This window comes from Panthera onca, chromosome C1, assembly GCF_046562875.1.
Source record: "Panthera onca isolate mPanOnc1 chromosome C1, mPanOnc1 haplotype 2, whole genome shotgun sequence".
Lineage (NCBI taxonomy): Eukaryota > Metazoa > Chordata > Mammalia > Carnivora > Felidae > Panthera > Panthera onca.
The window spans coordinates 79,087,020-79,107,030 of record NC_138346.1 but is presented as its reverse complement, the minus strand read 5'-3'; the positions used below and the strand labels follow the sequence as shown (position 1 = coordinate 79,107,030).

Here is a 20,011-nt window from a genome sequence, read left to right as displayed (position 1 = left end):
CAAAAAATGAAAGCCTGAGCCTCTCCTTTAAGCTACTGACTTCCCAACTAAGACAACTTATTTACTGTCTTTTGTAATGACAATGGCTGAAAATAACTGATGCTCTATTTATGGATATGATAATCATGTGAAAAAAACAGAAACATACAAGTAGTGAATCTGGAAATCTTAGTGATCTTGTGGGGATCGTTTCCTTAATGTACGTATTTTTTAATTTAGGGGACCAATCCTTCTAAAGCCTGGACTCCCTTGCAAATCTTCCTTGCAAGTAAAGTTCCTTTTCTTTTCTACGTTTTTTTATTTATTTTTGGGACAGAGAGAGACAGAGCATGAACGGGGGAGGGGCAGAGAGAGAGGGAGACACAGAATCGGAAACAGGCTCCAGGCTCCGAGCCATCAGCCCAGAGCCTGACGCGGGGCTCGAACTCACGAACCGCGAGATCGTGACCTGGCTGAAGTCGGACGCTTAACCGACTGCGCCACCCAGGCGCCCCTCCTTTTCTTTTCTAAATGTGTCTGCCTCTTTCGACAGGAGTTTCCAGGAATAAAGAATCAAATGTGCAATGCCGCAGAGGATTTAATCACAATATGGCATTTTTGGAAATGCAAGAATTCTACTTGATTATTTGAAATAATACATAAAGAGTCAGCAAGGAGTGGTGAGATAAAGCTAAACATGTAGAAAGTGAAAAGCTTTTTTCGTATACTCTGTTAATAAGAAATGTGTGCCTTTTCTATTAGTTCAGTGTTTCTTAAGCTGAAATCCAAGAATGATGTAGCCTCAAGCAACTTCAAGTTCTGTATGTGAAAATTTTAATTTTGTGCTTTCATTTCCACAGCAATATGAAAACAATGAAAATGGTCATATTCTGAATCATTTAGGTGAACTTCTTTCAACTGAAGACTGCCATTTAACTTTTTTTTTATTTTTTATATTTTTTGCCATTTAACTTTAATACCCAAGTTTGCATTTGAGCTTAAAAACCTTTGCAAAGATAATCCATCATCCAGAATGATAACATGTAACCTATAGGTGTTAATGAGGAGGTCTATGGCAATTTTAAGATTGGGGTAGCCAATCAAATGACTGTAATCAACCTACATATTCCACCATATTCATGTTGAGTCTCTTAGAAGTTATTAAAAAGTTCTTTTTTATAGTGTTAAGTCTCCACTGAAAATAGTTTTATGAGTCTAAGTTGTTAAATGTATTTGTGCCTAATTAAACATGTGTGAAAAGACACATGCAGCACAGCAACATAACCCTTTACTCATGGCAAGCCTGTAGACTATAATAGGAGTATAATGCCACGTGAACACCAAATGATGTCAAGGGATACAGTATGCATGAAGGATTCATGACAATTACAAAAGAAAAAGTCAGAGAATTGAGTTATTATAGCACAGAGTAGTAGAAGCCTACTGAAGATAAGTGATAAAGTATCTGTGCCATTAATCAGTACCCTGTAAGTAGCAATTTATTTTCGAATATTTTCTCACTAGATCAAATACTCAAAATTTGAATCTTAGAGCAAAAACTACTCATTTTATAGTTTTCTTTCCATTTATTTTATAAATGTCTTTAATTTTCTAGTTGCATAACAGTATTTAAAGTATAAACTTAAGTTCCTTTGTAAATATTCTAACTAAAACTACACTAAGAAGCCTGACATTTCAGACTGTCAGTGTTCAGAGCCCACACTACTTAGTTGTCGTCTTCTTTTTTTTAAATGTTTATTTACATATTTCTTTAGAGAGGGAAACAGAGAATGAGCAGAGAAGGAGCAGAGAGAGAGGGAGACACAGAATCCAAAACAGGCTCCAGGCTCCGAGCTGTCAGCACAGATCCCGACGCAGGGCTCAAACTCACAAACTGTGAGGTCATGACTTGAGACAAAGTTGGATGCTTAACCGACTGAGCCACCCACATGCCCGTTTATTTATTTTTGAGAGAAAAAGAGACAGAGCGTGAGCAGGGGAGGGGCGGAGAGACAGGGAGACACAGAACCTGAAGCAGGCTCCAAGTTCTGAGCTGTCAGCACAGAGCCTGATGCAGGGCTCGAACCCACGAACCGCGAAATCATGACCTGAGCCAAAGTCTGATGCTCAACCGACTGAGCCACCCAGGAGCACCAATATTTATTTACTCTCATTCAGGAGTCATGTGTTCCATTCTCAATGACTTAAAAAAAAAAAAAAAATTCTTAAAAAAAAAAGATTATTTTCTTGATCACCTAAGAGACCTTCCTTTTCCTACTCTCAATTTCTTGCAAAATTTTTCCTATCCCATCAAAACCAAAGTTCACCTGAAATGAACTCTCAGCTTAAGCCTTCTTTCCCAGATGCTTGCATCCAGTACAAATCTGGTCTCTTCTGGACCCCAACATTGCCTCTTTTATGGCATTCACAGTCTGCATTCCATACTAATACCTGTATAGAAATTTCAACTCCCTTACTTTAGATTTTATAAGACAGAACTGCATCCTCATTCATTTTTTATATAAACAAAGCCTAGTACATAATACTTTTTCAATAACTATTTACTGCAGCAAAGTAACACTATTTTGTGTATATACTCATTTAAAAATGCACCAGACTAAATATCCTAAGTTATTTGTAATGGATACCAAATGCATCTGCAATCTCTGTTCACAGTAATAAGCTATTATGTCCACCCTTTTACTAAATTTCATCAACATTTTTTTTTACGTTTATTTATTTTTAAGACAGAGAGAGACAGAGCACAAGCGGTGGAGGGGCAGAGAGAGAAGGAGACAAAGAACCCGAAGCAGGCTCCAGGCTCCGAGCTGACAGCACAGAGCCCAACATGGGGCTCAAATTCCTGAACCGTGAGATCATGACCCGAGCCTAAGTCCGACGCTCAACCAACTGAGCCACCCAGGCGCCCCTCATCAACTTCTTTTAAAGGCAAAGTAAAAAACAGAATTAGGCCCAATAGAGACAGACCTACCTACCTACCTACCTACATACATTTATTTATTTTAAGTTTATTTATTTTTGAGAGAGAGAGAGAGAGAGAGAGAGAGAGTAAGAGGAGGAGGAACAGAGAAAGAAGGAGATACAGAATATGAAGCAGGCTCCAGGCTCTGAACTATCAGCACAGAGCCTGACGCGGGGCTTGAACCTACAAATCGTGAGATCATGACCTGAGGCGAAGTCAGATGCTTAACCAACTGAGCCACCCAGGTGCCCCATGATCTACCCTTTTTTAGAAGTTGAAGTGTAGTTGACATACAATACTATATTAGCTTAGGTGTACAACAGATATATTCTTTACTGCAACTTTAAGTGATAGAGTAATTGATTAGAGAAGACCTGAGCATAGCTTTTGGTTGCTTTTACCAAAGATAATATAGCTGTATTTCTTCCTAAATTTTTTTACCAGTTTTTTTGATATACACAACTCCCAGTGCAAATGGATTCAGAGGACCAAATATTTATGCTTCACAATTGTGATAAGTAACATTATTTAATACATCTTTTATCCAAGATACAGAGAATACTACCAAATTTAACAAAACAATAACAAACTCACATTACCGAGTCTAACTAACATTTATTTTTATTTTTTAATTTATTTATTTTGAGAGAGAGAGAAGGAGCATAAGCAGGGCAGGAGCAGACAGAGAGGGAGAGAGAATCCCAAGCAGGCTCTACGCTGTCAGCACAGAGCCCGATACAGGGCTTGATGTCACGAAGCATGAGATCATGACCTGAGCTGAGCTCAAGAGTCAGACACTTAACCAACTGAGCCATCCATGCATCCCTGATTAAATTTTATTTTAGAAAAAAATTAAGGTATGAAAAGGCTCTATTATGATTTAAATATACTAAGTCAAAGACCTTAATATCCATATTCTAAATTAAGAATATTATACTTAATAACTTCAAAATATTCCAGAAATAAAGATAGAAAACTTACCTGTCATCCAAAACAATAATAATTTCACCGTGTTTAAAAGTAAGTTCATTGTCCTCAACAGCTTCAAAATCGTATAAAGCTCTCACTTTCCTTGCAACTTTATTATTTAACTGAATTTCTGCAGATGGATATAAGGATTTTGTTTCTGTGTGCTGCTGCTTCTGCTCTTGTAATGATAATTCAATAGCTAATTTGAAAAATTAAAATGCAAAAAACAAGATAGCCAAAATTAATTCTGATTTTTTTAAAGCAAAAAGAAATACTTTTAATGTAATACTTAATAAGAATAAATCAAGTTGAGTATTTTATTTGTCCAATTAAATGCTAAACAGTTAACTTTTTTGGAGTGTGGGAGGACAGGGCAGAGAATCATGACATTTTTTAAAATAAAGTTTTTGCTCATTCCTTATTATCACAGTCTGTCATATACAGCAGCTATTATTTTTATAGCAAACAGATTGTGACATTATAATATGGGTAGCTTTCCATATAGGACAAGCCGTGAACATATTTCTGTGCTTGACTCATAACTTTGGCATTAAAGAAAAGGTGAAATGAAATCTCTCCAAAGGTAAGACATTAAATACGTATTATTGACAATGATTATGAATTAAATCATTCTTGTATCATGTTAATTGTTTTCCTTACTTTTCAGACCCTACTAGATATGAGGCAAAATTGTAAAAGCATACCCAGTTTGATTATAATTTTTATTTAAATAAATTGTTCTGGCAAGGATGTTTTAAGCAATATTAAATTATACACGCTTGAGCATTTACCTTTAGCTATGTCTTCATCTTCTTTGTTTTTGTTCGATGATGAACCATTCTTGGCAGCAGCTGAGACAGTCTGTAAATGTATGAGTAAAATGAACACAACTACTGTTTCAAAGAAAACACAAGCTCTATAATTATTCGCACATGTTAATTTTTAAAAAGCTGACAAGAGTTTCTTCTAAAAGTGAAGTTCTTTGTAAAAATTTAAAGTAGCAGTTTTCAAATACTAAAATAAAATACCATGGTTTTCAAGAAAACATAATAAACTCACAAGGCACAAACTGGCTTACATTTTGCATAAATCTTAGTATATGACACAGATCATGGCATACAGAAAATACTTAAACACAAATCTTTCCCAATTGGACTTTCCTAACCTCAACTGTCCAAGGTATTTTATTCAGTGAGGGACACTGAAGTCTAGGAGAGGCAGCAAGAAGCCATAATAATTACTGAAAAGAAGAGGGTGGATGGAGACAATAGGTGCGGTTCTAGGAATACTTATTAAGCTCTTTTAGTACCATTGTACTTGAATCATGGTGGCACCTCAGGCACATCAGAATTAGGAGGTTCGTGCTTAAATTTAAAGGCATGGAAGACAGGGGTGCCTGTGTGGCTCACTCAGTTGAGCTTCTGACTTCAGCTCAGGTCATCATCTCACGGTTCATGAGTTCGAGCCCCACGCTGGGCTCTGTGCTGACAGCTCAGAGCCTGGAGCCTGCTTTGAATTCTCTCTCTCTCTCTCTCTCTCTCTCTCTCTCTCTCTGCCTTTTCCCTGCTTAGGCTGCCTCTGTCTCACAAAAACAATTTTCAAAAATAAAAAATAAAATTAAAAACAACGTTAAAGCCATGGAAGACAGAGATGTCCAGGATCCTGAACCATCAACCAGTTCGTTAAACACAGGTTTTTACCATAAGAGACTCTCCTAAAGACTGAGAACAAACTGAGGGTTGATGGGGGTGGGAGGGAGGGGAAAGTGGGTGATGGGCATTGAGGAGGGCACCTGTTGGGATGAGCACTGGGTGTTGTATGGAAACCAATTTGACAATAAGTTTCATATTTAAAAAAACACACACACAGGTTTTTAATGACATGCAGAAAGGACAAAGCAGAAAAATGCTTGCTTTTATTACTTATAAGGTTTTTGTCCCCAAATTCTCCCTTGAACCCTTAGTTCTGCTCAGCTATAAAGATTCTTTTTGACTGTGTAGTCTACAGTCTAAAGTAAAATAAAATATACAGTACTTCTCTTAGTTTCTTTCCCTAGTCCATATCCCAATATTAACTGGAAGGAAAGAGGCACTGAAGCAAAACTTAAGATAGTGTTTTTCTCCCACACTTAGACAGCCCACTCTGTGGCTTATTATGCTGACCTTCACCCCTGTCCTACTAAAGCTATCTTCCCATCTCCTCAAATAAATTTCTAGTCTTATAGTTCCCCTTATCTATTTGTAAACCATTCCCTGCAGGCATATTCACTCTTCAAAAAATTGGTGTTGAGCTTTCTCAATTCCATAAACTTGTTTGTATCATTCTTCCCCCAGTAGGATCTCCTCTCCTGTGTACATACTGAAATGCATTCCAGTCTAAAAATTCTACCTCTTTACCATCCCAGTCTGTAGTTGCCTTTCTCTCCTGGCATCCTGTCTTTGTTACCCATCCTACCCATCCCTCATCCATATGTGTCACTTATAATTTAGTTATTTTTCACCTGCCTATAACAATCCAACTTTACTATAAATTTCTTAAACATAAGGGCTCCCTCATACATATATGCCTTTTGTATGACTCTAGACTTAGAGTAGCTTAGAGTAGCATTAAACAGATTATTTACGGCTGATTCACTTTTCAAAGTTCTGATAAGTATAAGACATTCACTCAAGAGGGGCGCCTAGATGGCTCAGTCTGTTAAGCAGTCGGGTCATAGTTTCGGATCAGGTCATGATCTCACGGTTTATGAGTTTGACCCCACACTGAGCTCTGTACTGACAGTGATAAGCCTGCTTGGGATTCTCTCTTTCCCTCTCTCTCAAAATAATAAACTTAAAACAAAAAAAGAAATTCACTCAACAATTAGAACATCTACTAATATAAGGCGCTATTTCAGATAGGCACCCGGAGAGTGGAGGTGGGAAATGATGATTAAGACAGACTTTGTCCAGCCTTTATATGATACGTACCTTCAAAATAGTATAAGATCAACCATGGGTGTAAGTGAATCTCTTACCTGAGAACCTGCTGGAGGAAAAGTAATTCCTTCTTCTTTCATAGATTTAATAGTTGCAGATATTAGACTAAACTGAGGATCCTTCTGAAATTCTTCTGACCACTCCACCATTAAAGATTTCAGTTTTTCACACACTTTAGGATGAGCCTTTTAAGGGCAATGCAAAGAAAGAAATAAAACTATGGTTAAGTAATGGTTAAAGAACTTGAAACATTTAACAAAGAGAATTACCACCAAAATTAAACATCAACGAAAGTCCAGCAATCCTCAGCCTACATAAGTACTTGGTAAATGCCTATTTTTGCTTTAAGATAGAGTTATTTCTTGTAAAATTACCCTTTTAAACATCAATTTCTAACTCTTACTATAATGACAACAGATTTTTTATATTCAGAGGTTATTTCTTGTTTTCTTAATATGCTCAACATTAGACTAAGCTTTTTATATCAACCAAACTAAAATTCTGGAATTTTACTAATAGCAAGAGAATGGTGCTTCAGAGTTTCTATCCCAAGGAAATCAATAACAACCCTATTGTGAAGACACCCCCGCCCCCCGTCCCGGCCCTGCTCTAAAGTAAAGGCCCCCTTTGCTTGTTATCTCTAATGTGAATCTGGACAGAATAGTGGTAGTTTGGACTTTGAAGGTACAGAAACCTAGATCTGAACCTCAGCTGTGCTACTTACTAGTCACATGACCTAGGACAAGTTACTCATCTTCTCCCTAAGGCTCAGTTTCTGTATTGATAAAAAAGGAATGACAAGAGAATCTAACTTCTAAAAGCTATTAAGAACATTAAACAAGATAGTATATGTAAAATTCTTAGAGCAGTGACTGCTTACTAACTCTCAATAAAGAAGAGCTATTATCACTAGTATATATGTTTTGGGAAGAAAAACAGGTTTTGGTGCTTCAAATGAAAACATCAAGTTTTAGAAAAGGAAGTTTATTTCATCTCAAACTTATCTAAAAATTATTTCATTTATAACAATTTTATTAACGCTATATAGTTAAAATGACATACAGTATATGCACTTTTTAATGATTTAAATTCTTCTCTTTTTAAAATTTACCTTATTTTTTATCACAGCACGTACTTCTGTTGCAAAATCACGGGAACATACTTCTAAATGAAATATCTTTCCACAGTTTGCCACACAAGCCCCAAGAAGCTATTAATTAAAATAAAAATCAATATACAAATGTTGAGATATTATCTTATTTAACTTACTGAAATAAATACACATTTAAAATTTGGGTCAAATAATAAATAACATGACTTTTACTTACAGTTAACGCCTGCAGAGCAACATGAGGAACCTTATGATTTACCCTTTTCATTATGGCTTTTAGGCAATCTTTTGCTCTAAGAAAAAAATGAAGAAGGTTAAGGATTTATTCAGAATTTCAACTTAAACATTAAAAATATAAGGCATACCAAATAACTTTAAATTTAAAAATAAAATCCTGCAAGGGCACCTGGGTGGCTCAGTCAAACTTCTGACTCTTTGGATTTCAGCCCAGGTCATAATCTCACGGTTTGTGAGATCAAGCCCCATGTCAGACTCCATGCTAACAGCTCCCTGGAGCATGTTTGGGATTCTCACTCCTTTTTCTCTGCCCCTCCCCCATGTGTGCATGTGCTCTCTCTCTCAAACATTAAAAAAATATTTCCTAAATTGTACACCATAAACTAGTATTACACTGTGTATTAAATAACTGGAATTTAAATAAAAACTTTGTCCCCCCCAAAAAATATTTTCCACTGGCCACTTTCCTGTACCTTAATATTTACCAATGCCTTCCAGTGATTTAGCACTGTCCTCCCCTGCTTGCTTGCATACACGTGCGCACAGGCTCTCTCTCTCTCTCTCTCAAAATAACATTAAGTAAATGAGTAAATAAATAACATCCTGCAAACTTCATTTCATAAAGGATTAAATCTGTAAATGATTCTACACAATCTTTCGTTCATAGAACTGCAGAACTCAAAAAAAAAAAAAAAAAAAAAAAAAAAAAAAGGAGCTTGCTGTAAATGTTGTACATTACCCAATCAAGAGCCAAATCATTTCCAAAAGATCAACACAAAAAAACTATGTCATATAAATTACCTTATTTATTCAAGACAGATTTAGTGTTCAGACAACAAATTCTTATAAAAAAAATTACCGAGACATAGTCTTCAAAGTTTTCAGTATAAACATGTATGAAGGTACTTTGAAAAGTTGTAATGTTAAAACAAATACTTTCATCAGTCTGCTAAACTTCTAAAGTTTAGATCAGTTCAGCTTACTTATTGCATTCTCTCCCAAAAGCACTCTTTTTTATATTCACTTTTTCATATTATTATTTTCATCTATTCATTATCAAAGAGCTTTTTCAGTATATTACCTATTATATTATTATATTTATCTACTTTATTAAAAGGCTCCCATACATGTCTAAGTCACAGGGGAATTCCCTAAACAACTTTCATTGTTAACACGTGTTCCTATTGTGTAAAAGCCCTAATTACATATTTTAATATGTCTCAGGTTTTCAGTTGAACTCTTTTCCATTTGTTCTTTCATGATAAGGTTAGTCCCATAAATCTGGCCACCAGGATCTCTTTACTTTTGTCCCCCAAAAGTAAACAGTAAAATCCCATTTTCCTCTCAAAGTTGTATCAGGCAAAGAGACAGGTAATTAAGCTCCTAGACATTCACCATGCATGACTGGGCATCTTACCCGTTAGGAGTGCTCCCAACTTTGTCACATATGTCCATAATAAGACTCCAATCTTCTGTAGTGTTGTACTCATTTGTGGCTTTTTCTATAAAATATCAGCACACACGAAAATTAGGACATGTCTCAATTAACAATAAAATACCAAAAAAGGCACAGTAGTTAAAACCTTTTCTTTTGCCAAATATAAAAGAACTACAGAAAAATTTCAGAAGATAAAGTATTTTCAACTTTAAATTGTATAGCTATATGAATTAAATGTTCTAAGGTACACCAATAAAATTTCTTCTAAACAGTGAAATAATACTAAATAAGTTACAAATCAGCAGTAATTCTATAAAATTCTAGGGGCGCCTGGATGGCTCAGTCAGTTAAACGTCTGATTCTTGATTTTGGCTCAGGTCATGATCTCACGGTTCACAAGATGTGCTGTCAGCACAGAGCCCGCTTTGGATTCTCTGTCTCCCTCTCTCTCACGCTCTCTCAAAAATAAACAAACATTAAAAACAACAACAACAACAACAACAACGCTTTGGGGCTCCTGGGTGGCTTAGTCGGTTAAGTGTCCAGTTAAGCATCCAACTTCAGCTCAGGTCATCATCTCATGGTTTGTGAGTTGGAGCCCTGCGTCAGGCTCTGTGCTGACAGCTCAGAGCCTAGAGCCTGGAGCCTGCTTCGGATTCTGTGTCTTCCTCCCTCTCTGCCCCTTACCCACTCACCCTCTCTTTCTCTCAAAAATAAACATTGAAAAAAAATTTTTTAAAAACCATTGCTTTTGCAAATAGTGAACAGTAATCCGCATTTTCTTATATGATGACATATATTTTTAAGGCTTTCTTTCAAATTAGAATTTGATAGGATTTTTTTAAAGCTTATTTTTGAGAGAGAAAGAAAGACAGAGGGCACAGAGGAAGGGCAGAGAGAGAGGAAGAGAATTCCAAGCAGGTTCAGCGCTCACAGCATGGAGCCCCCAACATGGGGCTCATCTCATGGTTCATGAGATCATGACCAGAGCCAAAGTTAGAAACTTAACCAACTGAGCTACCTGGGTACCCAACAAAAGCATTGTTTTTAAAGGGCAAAAAAGGAAAATGATTAATAAAATAACAGTAAATTCATACAACAGAATATGAAAATTGAGTTATATATAACTAAATGTTCAAAAAATGTATAAATCCCAAAATATAATGATTTGGTTTATACTGAGTTTAAAAAGCTAATGGCAGAATATATGACATCCACATAAACTTTCTAAACAGTTTTACTGAGATACAGTTCACATCACAATACAACTCACCCAATTTAACGTGTACCATTTGATTTTTTTAGTGTATTCAGAGTTGTGCAACTATCACTATTATCTAATTCTAGAACATTTCACCACCCTAAAAAGAAATCCATACCCATTGGCAGTCACAGCCCAATCTCCCCCCATAATCCCCACCCTAGATAACCACTAGTCTACTTCATATCTCTATAAATTTGCCTAATCTGTATTTCTCATATAAATAAAATCATACATGGTCTTTTGTGACTAGCTTCTTTCATTTAGTAGAACGTTTTCAAGTTCATCTATGCTGAAGTATGCATCAGTACTTCAGTTATTTTTATGACTGAATAATATTCCATTTGTAGATCTACCTCATTGTATTTATCCATTCACCAGTTGAATATTTGGTCATTGTTTGGTTTTATTTTTTTTTTTTAACTTTTTGGCTATGAGTAGTGCAATGCTACTATGAACATCTCTGTGCAAGTTTTGTGTGGTTTATACGTCTCTCTTTGGTATGTACCTAAGAAAAGTGCTGCGTTGTATGGTAAAAAAAATTCTGTATTTAACTTTTTTAGGAAATGGCAAAAGTTTTCCAAAGCAGTTGTTCCATTTTACATTCTCACTAGCAATATATGAGTGTTTCATATGAGGTTGTAAAACATTAAAAAATACACTATCGTCTTTAGTGATACATACATAGGTAGTAAAAATATTTATAGCATACACATAAGAATGATAAATACCAAACTATCCCTCATCCTAGCAGACTAGGATGAGGGATCAAAACTGGGTACACAGAGGGGCGCCTGGGTGGCGCAGTCGGTTAAGCGTCCGACTTCAGCCAGGTCACGATCTCGCGGTCCGTGAGTTCGAGCCCCGCGTCAGGCTCTGGGCTGATGGCTCGGAGCCTGGAGCCTGTTTCCGATTCTGTGTCTCCCTCTCTCTCTGCCCCTCCCCCGTTCATGCTCTGTCTCTCTCTGTCCCAAAAATAAATAAAAAATGTTGAAAAAAAAAAATTAAAAAAAAAAAAAAAAAAAAAAAAAACTGGGTACACAGAGGCTTACTTGTATTTATAAAATTTTATTTATTAAGTTGTACATGAAATATCTAGAGATTATTTTATTCTCAGCATGTTTTTGTGGTCTGAAGTATTTCATAATCAAAATAACAATTAAAAAGTGAATTGTTAAAAAGCATGATAAGAATATAATCACTGAATTATGTTGCATTTTTACTTGATTGACTTTTACAAAATTTCAAAATCAGGAGATACTTCTTTTCTGCTAATATAGAGGGATAAGGATATAAAAATTATGACTTTAGCAATATTTTAAATCTAATCTCTTTTTAATAAACACATAATTTCGAATATGGTCAAACCTGAGTATTATATTCATATGGACTTATCACGGTGATAAGCAGGAAGGATGGTAGAATTCTAGAGCTGTTCCTTTTTTAAAAGGAATAATAAAAGCCAAAAAATAAACAGGCTTAGCAAACAGCTATACTTTACAAGTAGGAGAGAAAAATACAGAATCTAGTTAACCTCAGTTAAATGCCAGAACTCACTTTTAAAAACCATGCAAACTGCTTCACACTATTATAATGAATGGAAAGCAATTGTTGTGACAAGTGTAATGACAAGCCAGAGATTTAAGAAACGTAATAGATTTTTGCCTAGTATAAGTTCTAGACTCAAACACTAGGCTATGACATGGAAACTATTCGCGTCCAGCTTTTGTCCTTATACAAAGATGACTAATTCTTCTACATGGGAAGTCAGACCAGGCTGTATATTTTAGAGGTTTAAAATATTTAACCACTTCTTTTCTTTTCTTTTTTAGAGAGAGAGTACAAGCACAAGTCAGGGAAGGGGAAGAAGAGAGAGAGAGAGAGAGAGAGAGAGAGAGAGAGAGAGAGAGAGAGAGAAATAGAATCTTAAGGAGGCTCCACTCAGCATGGAGCCCAACGCAGTGCTCAATCCCCCACCCTGCGGCTCGTGATCTGAGCTGAAATCAAGACTTGGACACTCAACTGACTCAGCCACCCAGACGCCCCTTAACAATTTTTTTATTTCATATCTAATAAATTCAGGGGGCCAAGATGGCAGAGCAGCATGGAAGTTCCCGGCTTCTCTCATCCCTGAAATGCAGCTAGATCAGCACCAAACCATTTTGCACACCTAGAAAATTGATCTGAGGATGAACACAACGATCTGCATAACTTGAGCCATAGAACTCGGCAGATACAGAGCTCAGAGAGGTGAAATGGAGGAGAGAAAAGCCACAGGGGGTAGGGAGCTGTTTTTGCGGAGAGGGGACAGAGAAAGCAGGGGAGAGTGCAGGAGAAGCACTCTCCCCAGAAGTAAGTGGAGAGAAAGAGAAAGAGTGGAAACACCCACACGGGACTGAACAAGAAAGGGAGAAAGAGGCTTCAATTCCATTAGGACTCTATAAACAGGTGACAGCAGAGTCAGAAATTCTGTAGCTCAGTATCTAGCAGTGCCCTGGTGGGAAGGGCAAATTCCCAGGAGCAGGCAGTGAGATCTGAGGGGTCCGTGGGCCACACAAGGAGAAGTGGTTCCTCTGCTAGGAGGGCATTTGGTAGAGGCCATATGGCCTCCTCACAGGAAAAGGTCCCAGTGGACCCTACCTGGAGAACAGCCACATGTGCTCATATTGGAACAAAGACGCAAGGGTGTGGTGAAATCTGGTGCCGGCTGTGTGTTGTTTTGCCATAATCTCCGAACCTCTGCTGCCGGGCAATCGCACAAACTTTTTCTGGGGCAAGCAGGCACCCAGCCGCAATCTCGGAACCTCTGCAACAGTGACCGCACAAACATTCCCAGGGGCGAGCCAGGACCCAACCACTGCTTGGCAAGACCCTCCCCAGAGTGCTGGAGTCAGTCCAAACCACAGGGCTCTCAGAAGTAAGGGGTTTGGAAACAGCCCCATATGAGATATAATTCAGGAGGGAGGTGCTGCTGCCAGGCTGACAGCTTGGAAGCAGACAGCATAGATGTGGGGAGTGAATGGAAGCTGAAGACAAAGGAGGGGTGCTTGACTGCTGGTCACAATTGCTGAGCGCAATTATTCTGGTACCAGAGACTGGGAAGCTGGGTGATACCATTTTCACCTCTCCCAAGCAGGCACACACACCTGCACGTGCACCACACCAATCCACCTCAGTAAGCTAAGCAGCACCATCTAGTGGAGAACAGCTGTTACGCCAAGCCCCATCCAACTGCGCCAACCAAGCTCAGGCCCTAGAGGACCACCACAAGTCTCTCCACCTGCTTAGTGCTTCACAGTTGACTTCCAGGGGAAACTAGATGTAATTTCATTCGGATTTCATTCTGTTCACGGGTCCATCTATTCATTTCTTGTCTTTGTTCTTTTCTTATTCTTGGATACAGAAAGAGAAAAATTTATTTTTATTTTCTGGAGTTTTTTAAATTTTTATTTATTTTTTTTACTATTTTAACTTTTTAAAACATTTTTTGTAGTTTACTTTCTTCATTTCATTCTATTTTATTGCATACATTTTTTAAATTTTTAAATGTTTTCTTCCTTTTTTTTTTCTTTCCCACATCTAATGAATTCGGTGAATTCAAAAGTACAGACAAGAAAAAAAACTTCTACCAACCTCTTTTGAAACCATGATGCTTATCTTTCCAGACATTTTTCTACATGAATACGGAAAAATAAAAATATATGTAAACTAAATAAAATAGAATCGTATGTATGAGGTGCCTCCAAAAAGAGCACCCAAAAGCTGATACGTCCTTCCCTGCCAAAGTTATGAACAAGTTGAGAAACAAAGAATAAAATATCATTGCTATTACTAAAAGAAGCTGTAGGTTTATTAGATAAATGGGCTTGCTAATTGTGAACCTCAGAGGAGAGCATGTCTTAGCACTAAACAGGCACAGACTGCTCCCTGCAGGATAAGCCTCTGCACAACTTATTCCATGGAGGAGATGAGAAATCACTCGATGGCTGTGGAAAGACTCGCTAGCTCTGACACATCAATGAAGTGCATCCACTGGGCCAACTAGTCTCAAATTTACCAATCAGATAAGTCATTACATCAAGGTTGAAATGACTAAGGGAGCCAGAGCAGACTCAGGGTGAACACTAACGGAATTCCCTTCTCAGGAAGGAAACCTCAGAGGTAGAGAAAAAGTATTCCTCACTAATACTTGTGATCATATTAAATGTATTATTTGCTAACTTGCATTTCTACTTATATAAACACCTATGTTCATAATTATACACCTATAACAATATTTTTAAGTAACAGTGTGATGTACCATATATACAGAGTGGCCACAAAATACCTATACAATCAACACATTGATTTTTTTAAAATGCTTTCTCTGCCTTAAGTGCATTGTTTTTTACTATTTTTTTAAGTTTATGTATTTATTTTGAAAGAGAGAGCATGTGCACATGGGCTCATGAGTGGGGAGGGGAAGAGAGAGAGGAAGAGAAAGAAACCCAAGTGTGGAGCCCAATGTGGGGCTTGATCTCACAAAACATGAGATCATGACCTGAGCCAAAATCAAGAGTTGGATGCTCACCGGACTGAACCCCCCCAGGCGTCCCAATACACCGTGATTTTAAATCCACCACGTACTCAGCCTCTCTTATACTCACTTGTATCACTCATACTGATGCCCCACATAGAAGAAATATAAGATAATTAACAGTGGTCAGGATTTCACACAGAGGCCCTTCAGCATACTTTGTCTTTCATATGTCTCCACCCGACCTCTCTTCCTCTCCTCAACCCCAATAATGAAGGTAAGCTCCATGATGGCAGGAATTTTTGTTTTGTTCACTATTATTTCTAGTGGATGGAACAGTCTGAAGCACACAGTAGCTACTCAGTAAATTCTGGTTTGATAAATAAATTGAATGATGCTGGTTGCTCCTCCATATCCTATTACTGTGGGTACAATGATGCCCAATGTGGTCTTTCTAAAGTGTGCACAAAGTTTTGGACTAGCAAGAGCTTCTGGCCAGCTAGTTTGCTGAGCAAACCTCCAAAGGGGCTATACAGGATCAAACTTCACTAGCAACACCATGTGGCAATAAAAGGCAATAGCACTAGTGGGCTTATGAGGTTCCAGTTCTCTGCTTGTTTACTAAAGAGGAATGACAATACCTTTTTGGGAGTCTTAACCAAAACCCAAGGTAAGTAGGGAAGGGACTGTCTCAAGAAGGAGGCAAAGGGCTTCCTGTGCTGTGATATACAGGTGACTTCAATGGAGTCTGGAAAGCAAATCACATTTATTATACATGACTTGCCAGTCTCATGCTCATCCTTCTCTTTGCTTATGACAGGGTTTTGTTTTTGCTGTACAGATCTAACACTCCTTTTCATACTGTCATTTGATACAGTGTTTAGAACTACCTGATGATTCGACATTCAGCTATATTCTCTTTCATATATGTATTATTTCTCGTTAATAGGTAAATCTTTAGTCTCTCTGGAATTTCATTTGGTACATGGAAAGAAGCAGGGATAGAAAAATATTTTTACTAATTATTTGTCAGTAGTTCTAACATCTAAGAATCTATCATTTCCTCTTTGATATGAGAAGCCAAGCATCATCATTTACCAAATTTTGTCAGTACACATATGCATACAAAGAGTTGAATCTGATTTGAGACCATCTAATAACCTACCCATTATTGATTACTCGACTTTTAATGATTATTTTTTCAATTTCAGTCCTGTGATACACAATTAAATGTGAAATCTATTTAATACCTACCAAAAACCATTCCAACAATTTTAAGTATATCTAAACAGTATTTTTTATTTTATTTAATTTTTATAGAAAATGGAAAAATCCTGATTTGAATACTCTATCCAGCATAGTTTATGGTCTACAAATACAGGGCTCACTCTTTTAAAAAAGTATAAAATCTGAAGACTTTATAATGGTCTGCCAAAAAGGATTTCATTTTTCAAGTGAACTAAGTAACAGTCAAATTATGTACTTAGCATTTTAAACTCCTGGAAAAAAATTTTAAATATTATAATTAAGGAACCATTCTTTTATAGCACTGTCACTTTGCCCAGTGTTGGGGGCATACTTCACATTATCCTGTGTCAAATGCATAGAGTGGGAGAGAGTTTAAAAAGCCCTCCTGCGGCCTAAATTCTAAATTTCCAGGGTTTGGTGGGTGTAAGTCATAATGTTTCATCACCAGGTTTTGATTATTGTATATAGAAAGCCTCAAATATCCTGAAATATTTCAGAAAGATTCCAGCAATATCATATTCCGTCCATCAATACCTATAAAGAACAAAAAGGCACCCCCTCTACACAGTTCATTGTGTTTAGCATAAAACTTTAAAAAGAATTCAAGTCTACCCAGAAAACTTTTAATGAAATAGGCTCTACCAGTAATTTTTAAAATTTAACTATATAAAAGAAAAATGCTCAAAAGAGATTTATAAGGTTCCTCCTACTATGTTTGCAAATAAAAACTCATGACTGGTCTGCCTCCAACCATGGCAGAGTGTCCGCTATCAGATTTGCTATTCTACCAAAAACAAGAACAAAACAGGCCACAATATATAATGCAATTGTGTTCAGGAAATGAATAACAGGCAGTGCAGGTCTGAGATCTTTTGAGGGAAGGGAAATGTGAAGTAAGCCCCATAATGTCCCTAGTTTTTGCCTGGGAACACTTTCCTGTCCCAACACAAGGAGAACTAGCCCAAGTAGAGCAACAGACCAAATTTCTGAGCACAGGGACTTACCATGGGTCCTCGGTCAAGGGCTAGGCTACTTGAGTCTCTAAGAAGTCTAGCAGAGATCACCAACTATGGGGCTGAAAGGCTGTGCAGTGCAGGGAGTCTTTGCAGTTCTTGTTTGTGTTCCCACAAAATTCAGATATTGAAGCCCTAACCCACAGTGTTGCTGTATTTGGAGAATAAACCTCTAAAGGTTAAATGAGGTCATAAGGATGGGATCTTGATCCAATAGGATTAGTATCCTAATAAGAAGACAACACAGAGCTCACTATCTCTCTCTCTCTCTCTCCATACATGCGCCAAGAAGAGGTCATGCAAGCACACAATGAAAAGGTAGCCATCTGCAACCCAAGGGCAGAGACACCTCACCAGACACCAACCCTGCTGGGACCTTGCTCTTGGACTTCCCAATTTCCAGAACTGTGAGAAAATAAATTTGTTGTTCAATTCACCTAGTCCAAGGTAATTTGTTATGGCAGCCCAAGCAGACTAATACTCCACCCAACTAGAGTACAGAGAACATTTCAGGCATTCAACTGAAACACCAAAAGAGAATAAAGGCCCCCTATAATTTAATTCAATATCAAAACAGACCTGTCACACAAAGAAAACCAAAACGATCCTCTAATAACATAATTACCTGACAGAAAAAACTCAAGACTCTTTAAAGGAAGACAACATAACCTAACCTCCTTGCAAAGAATAATCATAGTGAACAGCATAATATAAAAAATTACCAGTATACGAGAAAGTATCCCATAATCAAGATAAAAGTAATCAATAAAAAGAGATAATAACATAACTGAAATATCAGAAATAGCAAAAGAAAAAAGTACTTTAAAGCAGGTGTTACCAAGAACTTAAACCAAAGGCTGGTGAGTGCTCAGCAGGGAAAAGGAAACTATAAAATTGAATTTGTAGAACTAAAAGGTACAATATCAACCAAAAAATTCACCAGATGGGCTTAAAAGCAGAATGGAGACCACAGAAACAGTGAATGTGAAGAAAAATCAATAGCAGTTATCAAATTTGAAGAATAAAAAAAATTTTTTTAACTGAACAGTCTCCATATATTGATTTTTTAAAACTTGCTATGTAACCAATTACTGCAAATTAGTAGTTTAAAACACCCATTATTAGTTCATAGTCGTACAGTTAAAATCTATGTAGCCTTGGCTAGGTTCTACGCTCAGAGTATTACAAGGCTTATTGTTGGTGTTTGATGTTACTTAACTAAAACATGATAACTAGATTCATGCATATTGGAACTATGTAAAGTGAGGCCTACCTGTACATTAAAGAAAGCCAAGTTTAAATCTTTCCTCAAATGTGCATGAACTATCAAAACCTAGAAATAATCTAGGACAATATACATAATATATTCTCTAAATGCAATGCTTTTTTATTAGACCAAATGTAATACCCAACCAGATGGAAATTAACAATGAGACATATAAATAATTAAGACTGTAACAAAGCAATACAAAAACTTGTTATAAATAGGATATGACATATCAGTATCTTGGGACATAACTAAAGCAATGCTTAGAAGGTAGACAAAATTTGTTTTTTATGTATTAGTAAGAAAAAGACTAATTATTTTTATACCTTAAAATTGTAGTAGGAGAATAGGAGAAAACTGGAAAAAACTTTTTTCAATAGCAAAAATAAACTGGAAAATGGAAAGTAAATGAATAGAATTCATTTTTGGTTTGTAACAGGAAACCACAGCTGACAGCTTTTACTAAAGATATAAACATGTTCTTTCTTTGGACCAATTCATTATGAACTAAATAATTACTGAAAATATAGTAGAGCCAATTCTTTCTAGTTTGTAAACAAATCATGGGGCACCTGGGTGGCTCAGTTAAGCATCCGACTCCATCTCAGCTCAGGTCATGATCTAATGGTTTGTGAGGTTGAGCCCTGAGTCAGGCTCTGTGCTGAGAGGCTACTTGGGATTCTCTCCCCCCCCCCCCCCCCCGCCCCTTCTCCTCTGCTCGCACTCTCTCTCTCTCAAAATAAGTAAATAAACTTTAAAAAATAAAATAAATCATACATGTTTAATGATTAAAATAACAATATATACTTGTTATTAAGTTTCCAGACCATACAATTTTTGTGTAAATTTAGACTAAAAATATTTAAATGTCCAAAGCCTCAACCTGACGTTTATAAATATTTCACCTCTTTCTCTGACTTCAATAACACCCATACTTAGCATTCTATAATACTTGGGTTTAACATACATTTTCTCATTTACTCCTCATTTAATGTCTTGATTTGTTTGGGT

The 20,011-nt window shown here is 36.8% G+C and overlaps 1 protein-coding gene across 4 annotated transcripts in view; it reads right to left on the bottom strand.

Annotated features, from left to right (window-relative positions):
- STAM2 (signal transducing adaptor molecule 2) overlaps positions 1-20,011 on the bottom strand; it is a 50,078-nt gene that overhangs the window by 18,974 nt on the left and 11,093 nt on the right. For 2 of the 4 annotated variants that reach the window (XM_060626564.2, XM_060626565.2), the window contains exons 2-7: positions 9,675-9,759; positions 8,238-8,313; positions 8,021-8,119; positions 6,948-7,094; positions 4,723-4,792; positions 3,944-4,130 (exon numbers count right to left, since the gene is read on the bottom strand). In XM_060626564.2, coding sequence (XP_060482547.1) covers positions 3,944-4,130; positions 4,723-4,792; positions 6,948-7,094; positions 8,021-8,119; positions 8,238-8,313; positions 9,675-9,759 — 664 coding nt within the window. Of the gene's footprint in view, positions 1-3,943; positions 4,131-4,722; positions 4,793-6,947; positions 7,095-8,020; positions 8,120-8,237; positions 8,314-9,674; positions 9,760-14,102; positions 14,212-14,236; positions 14,349-20,011 lie in introns of those variants that run through there. The other 2 variants (XM_060626566.2, XM_060626567.3) reach the window with 2 other exon arrangements.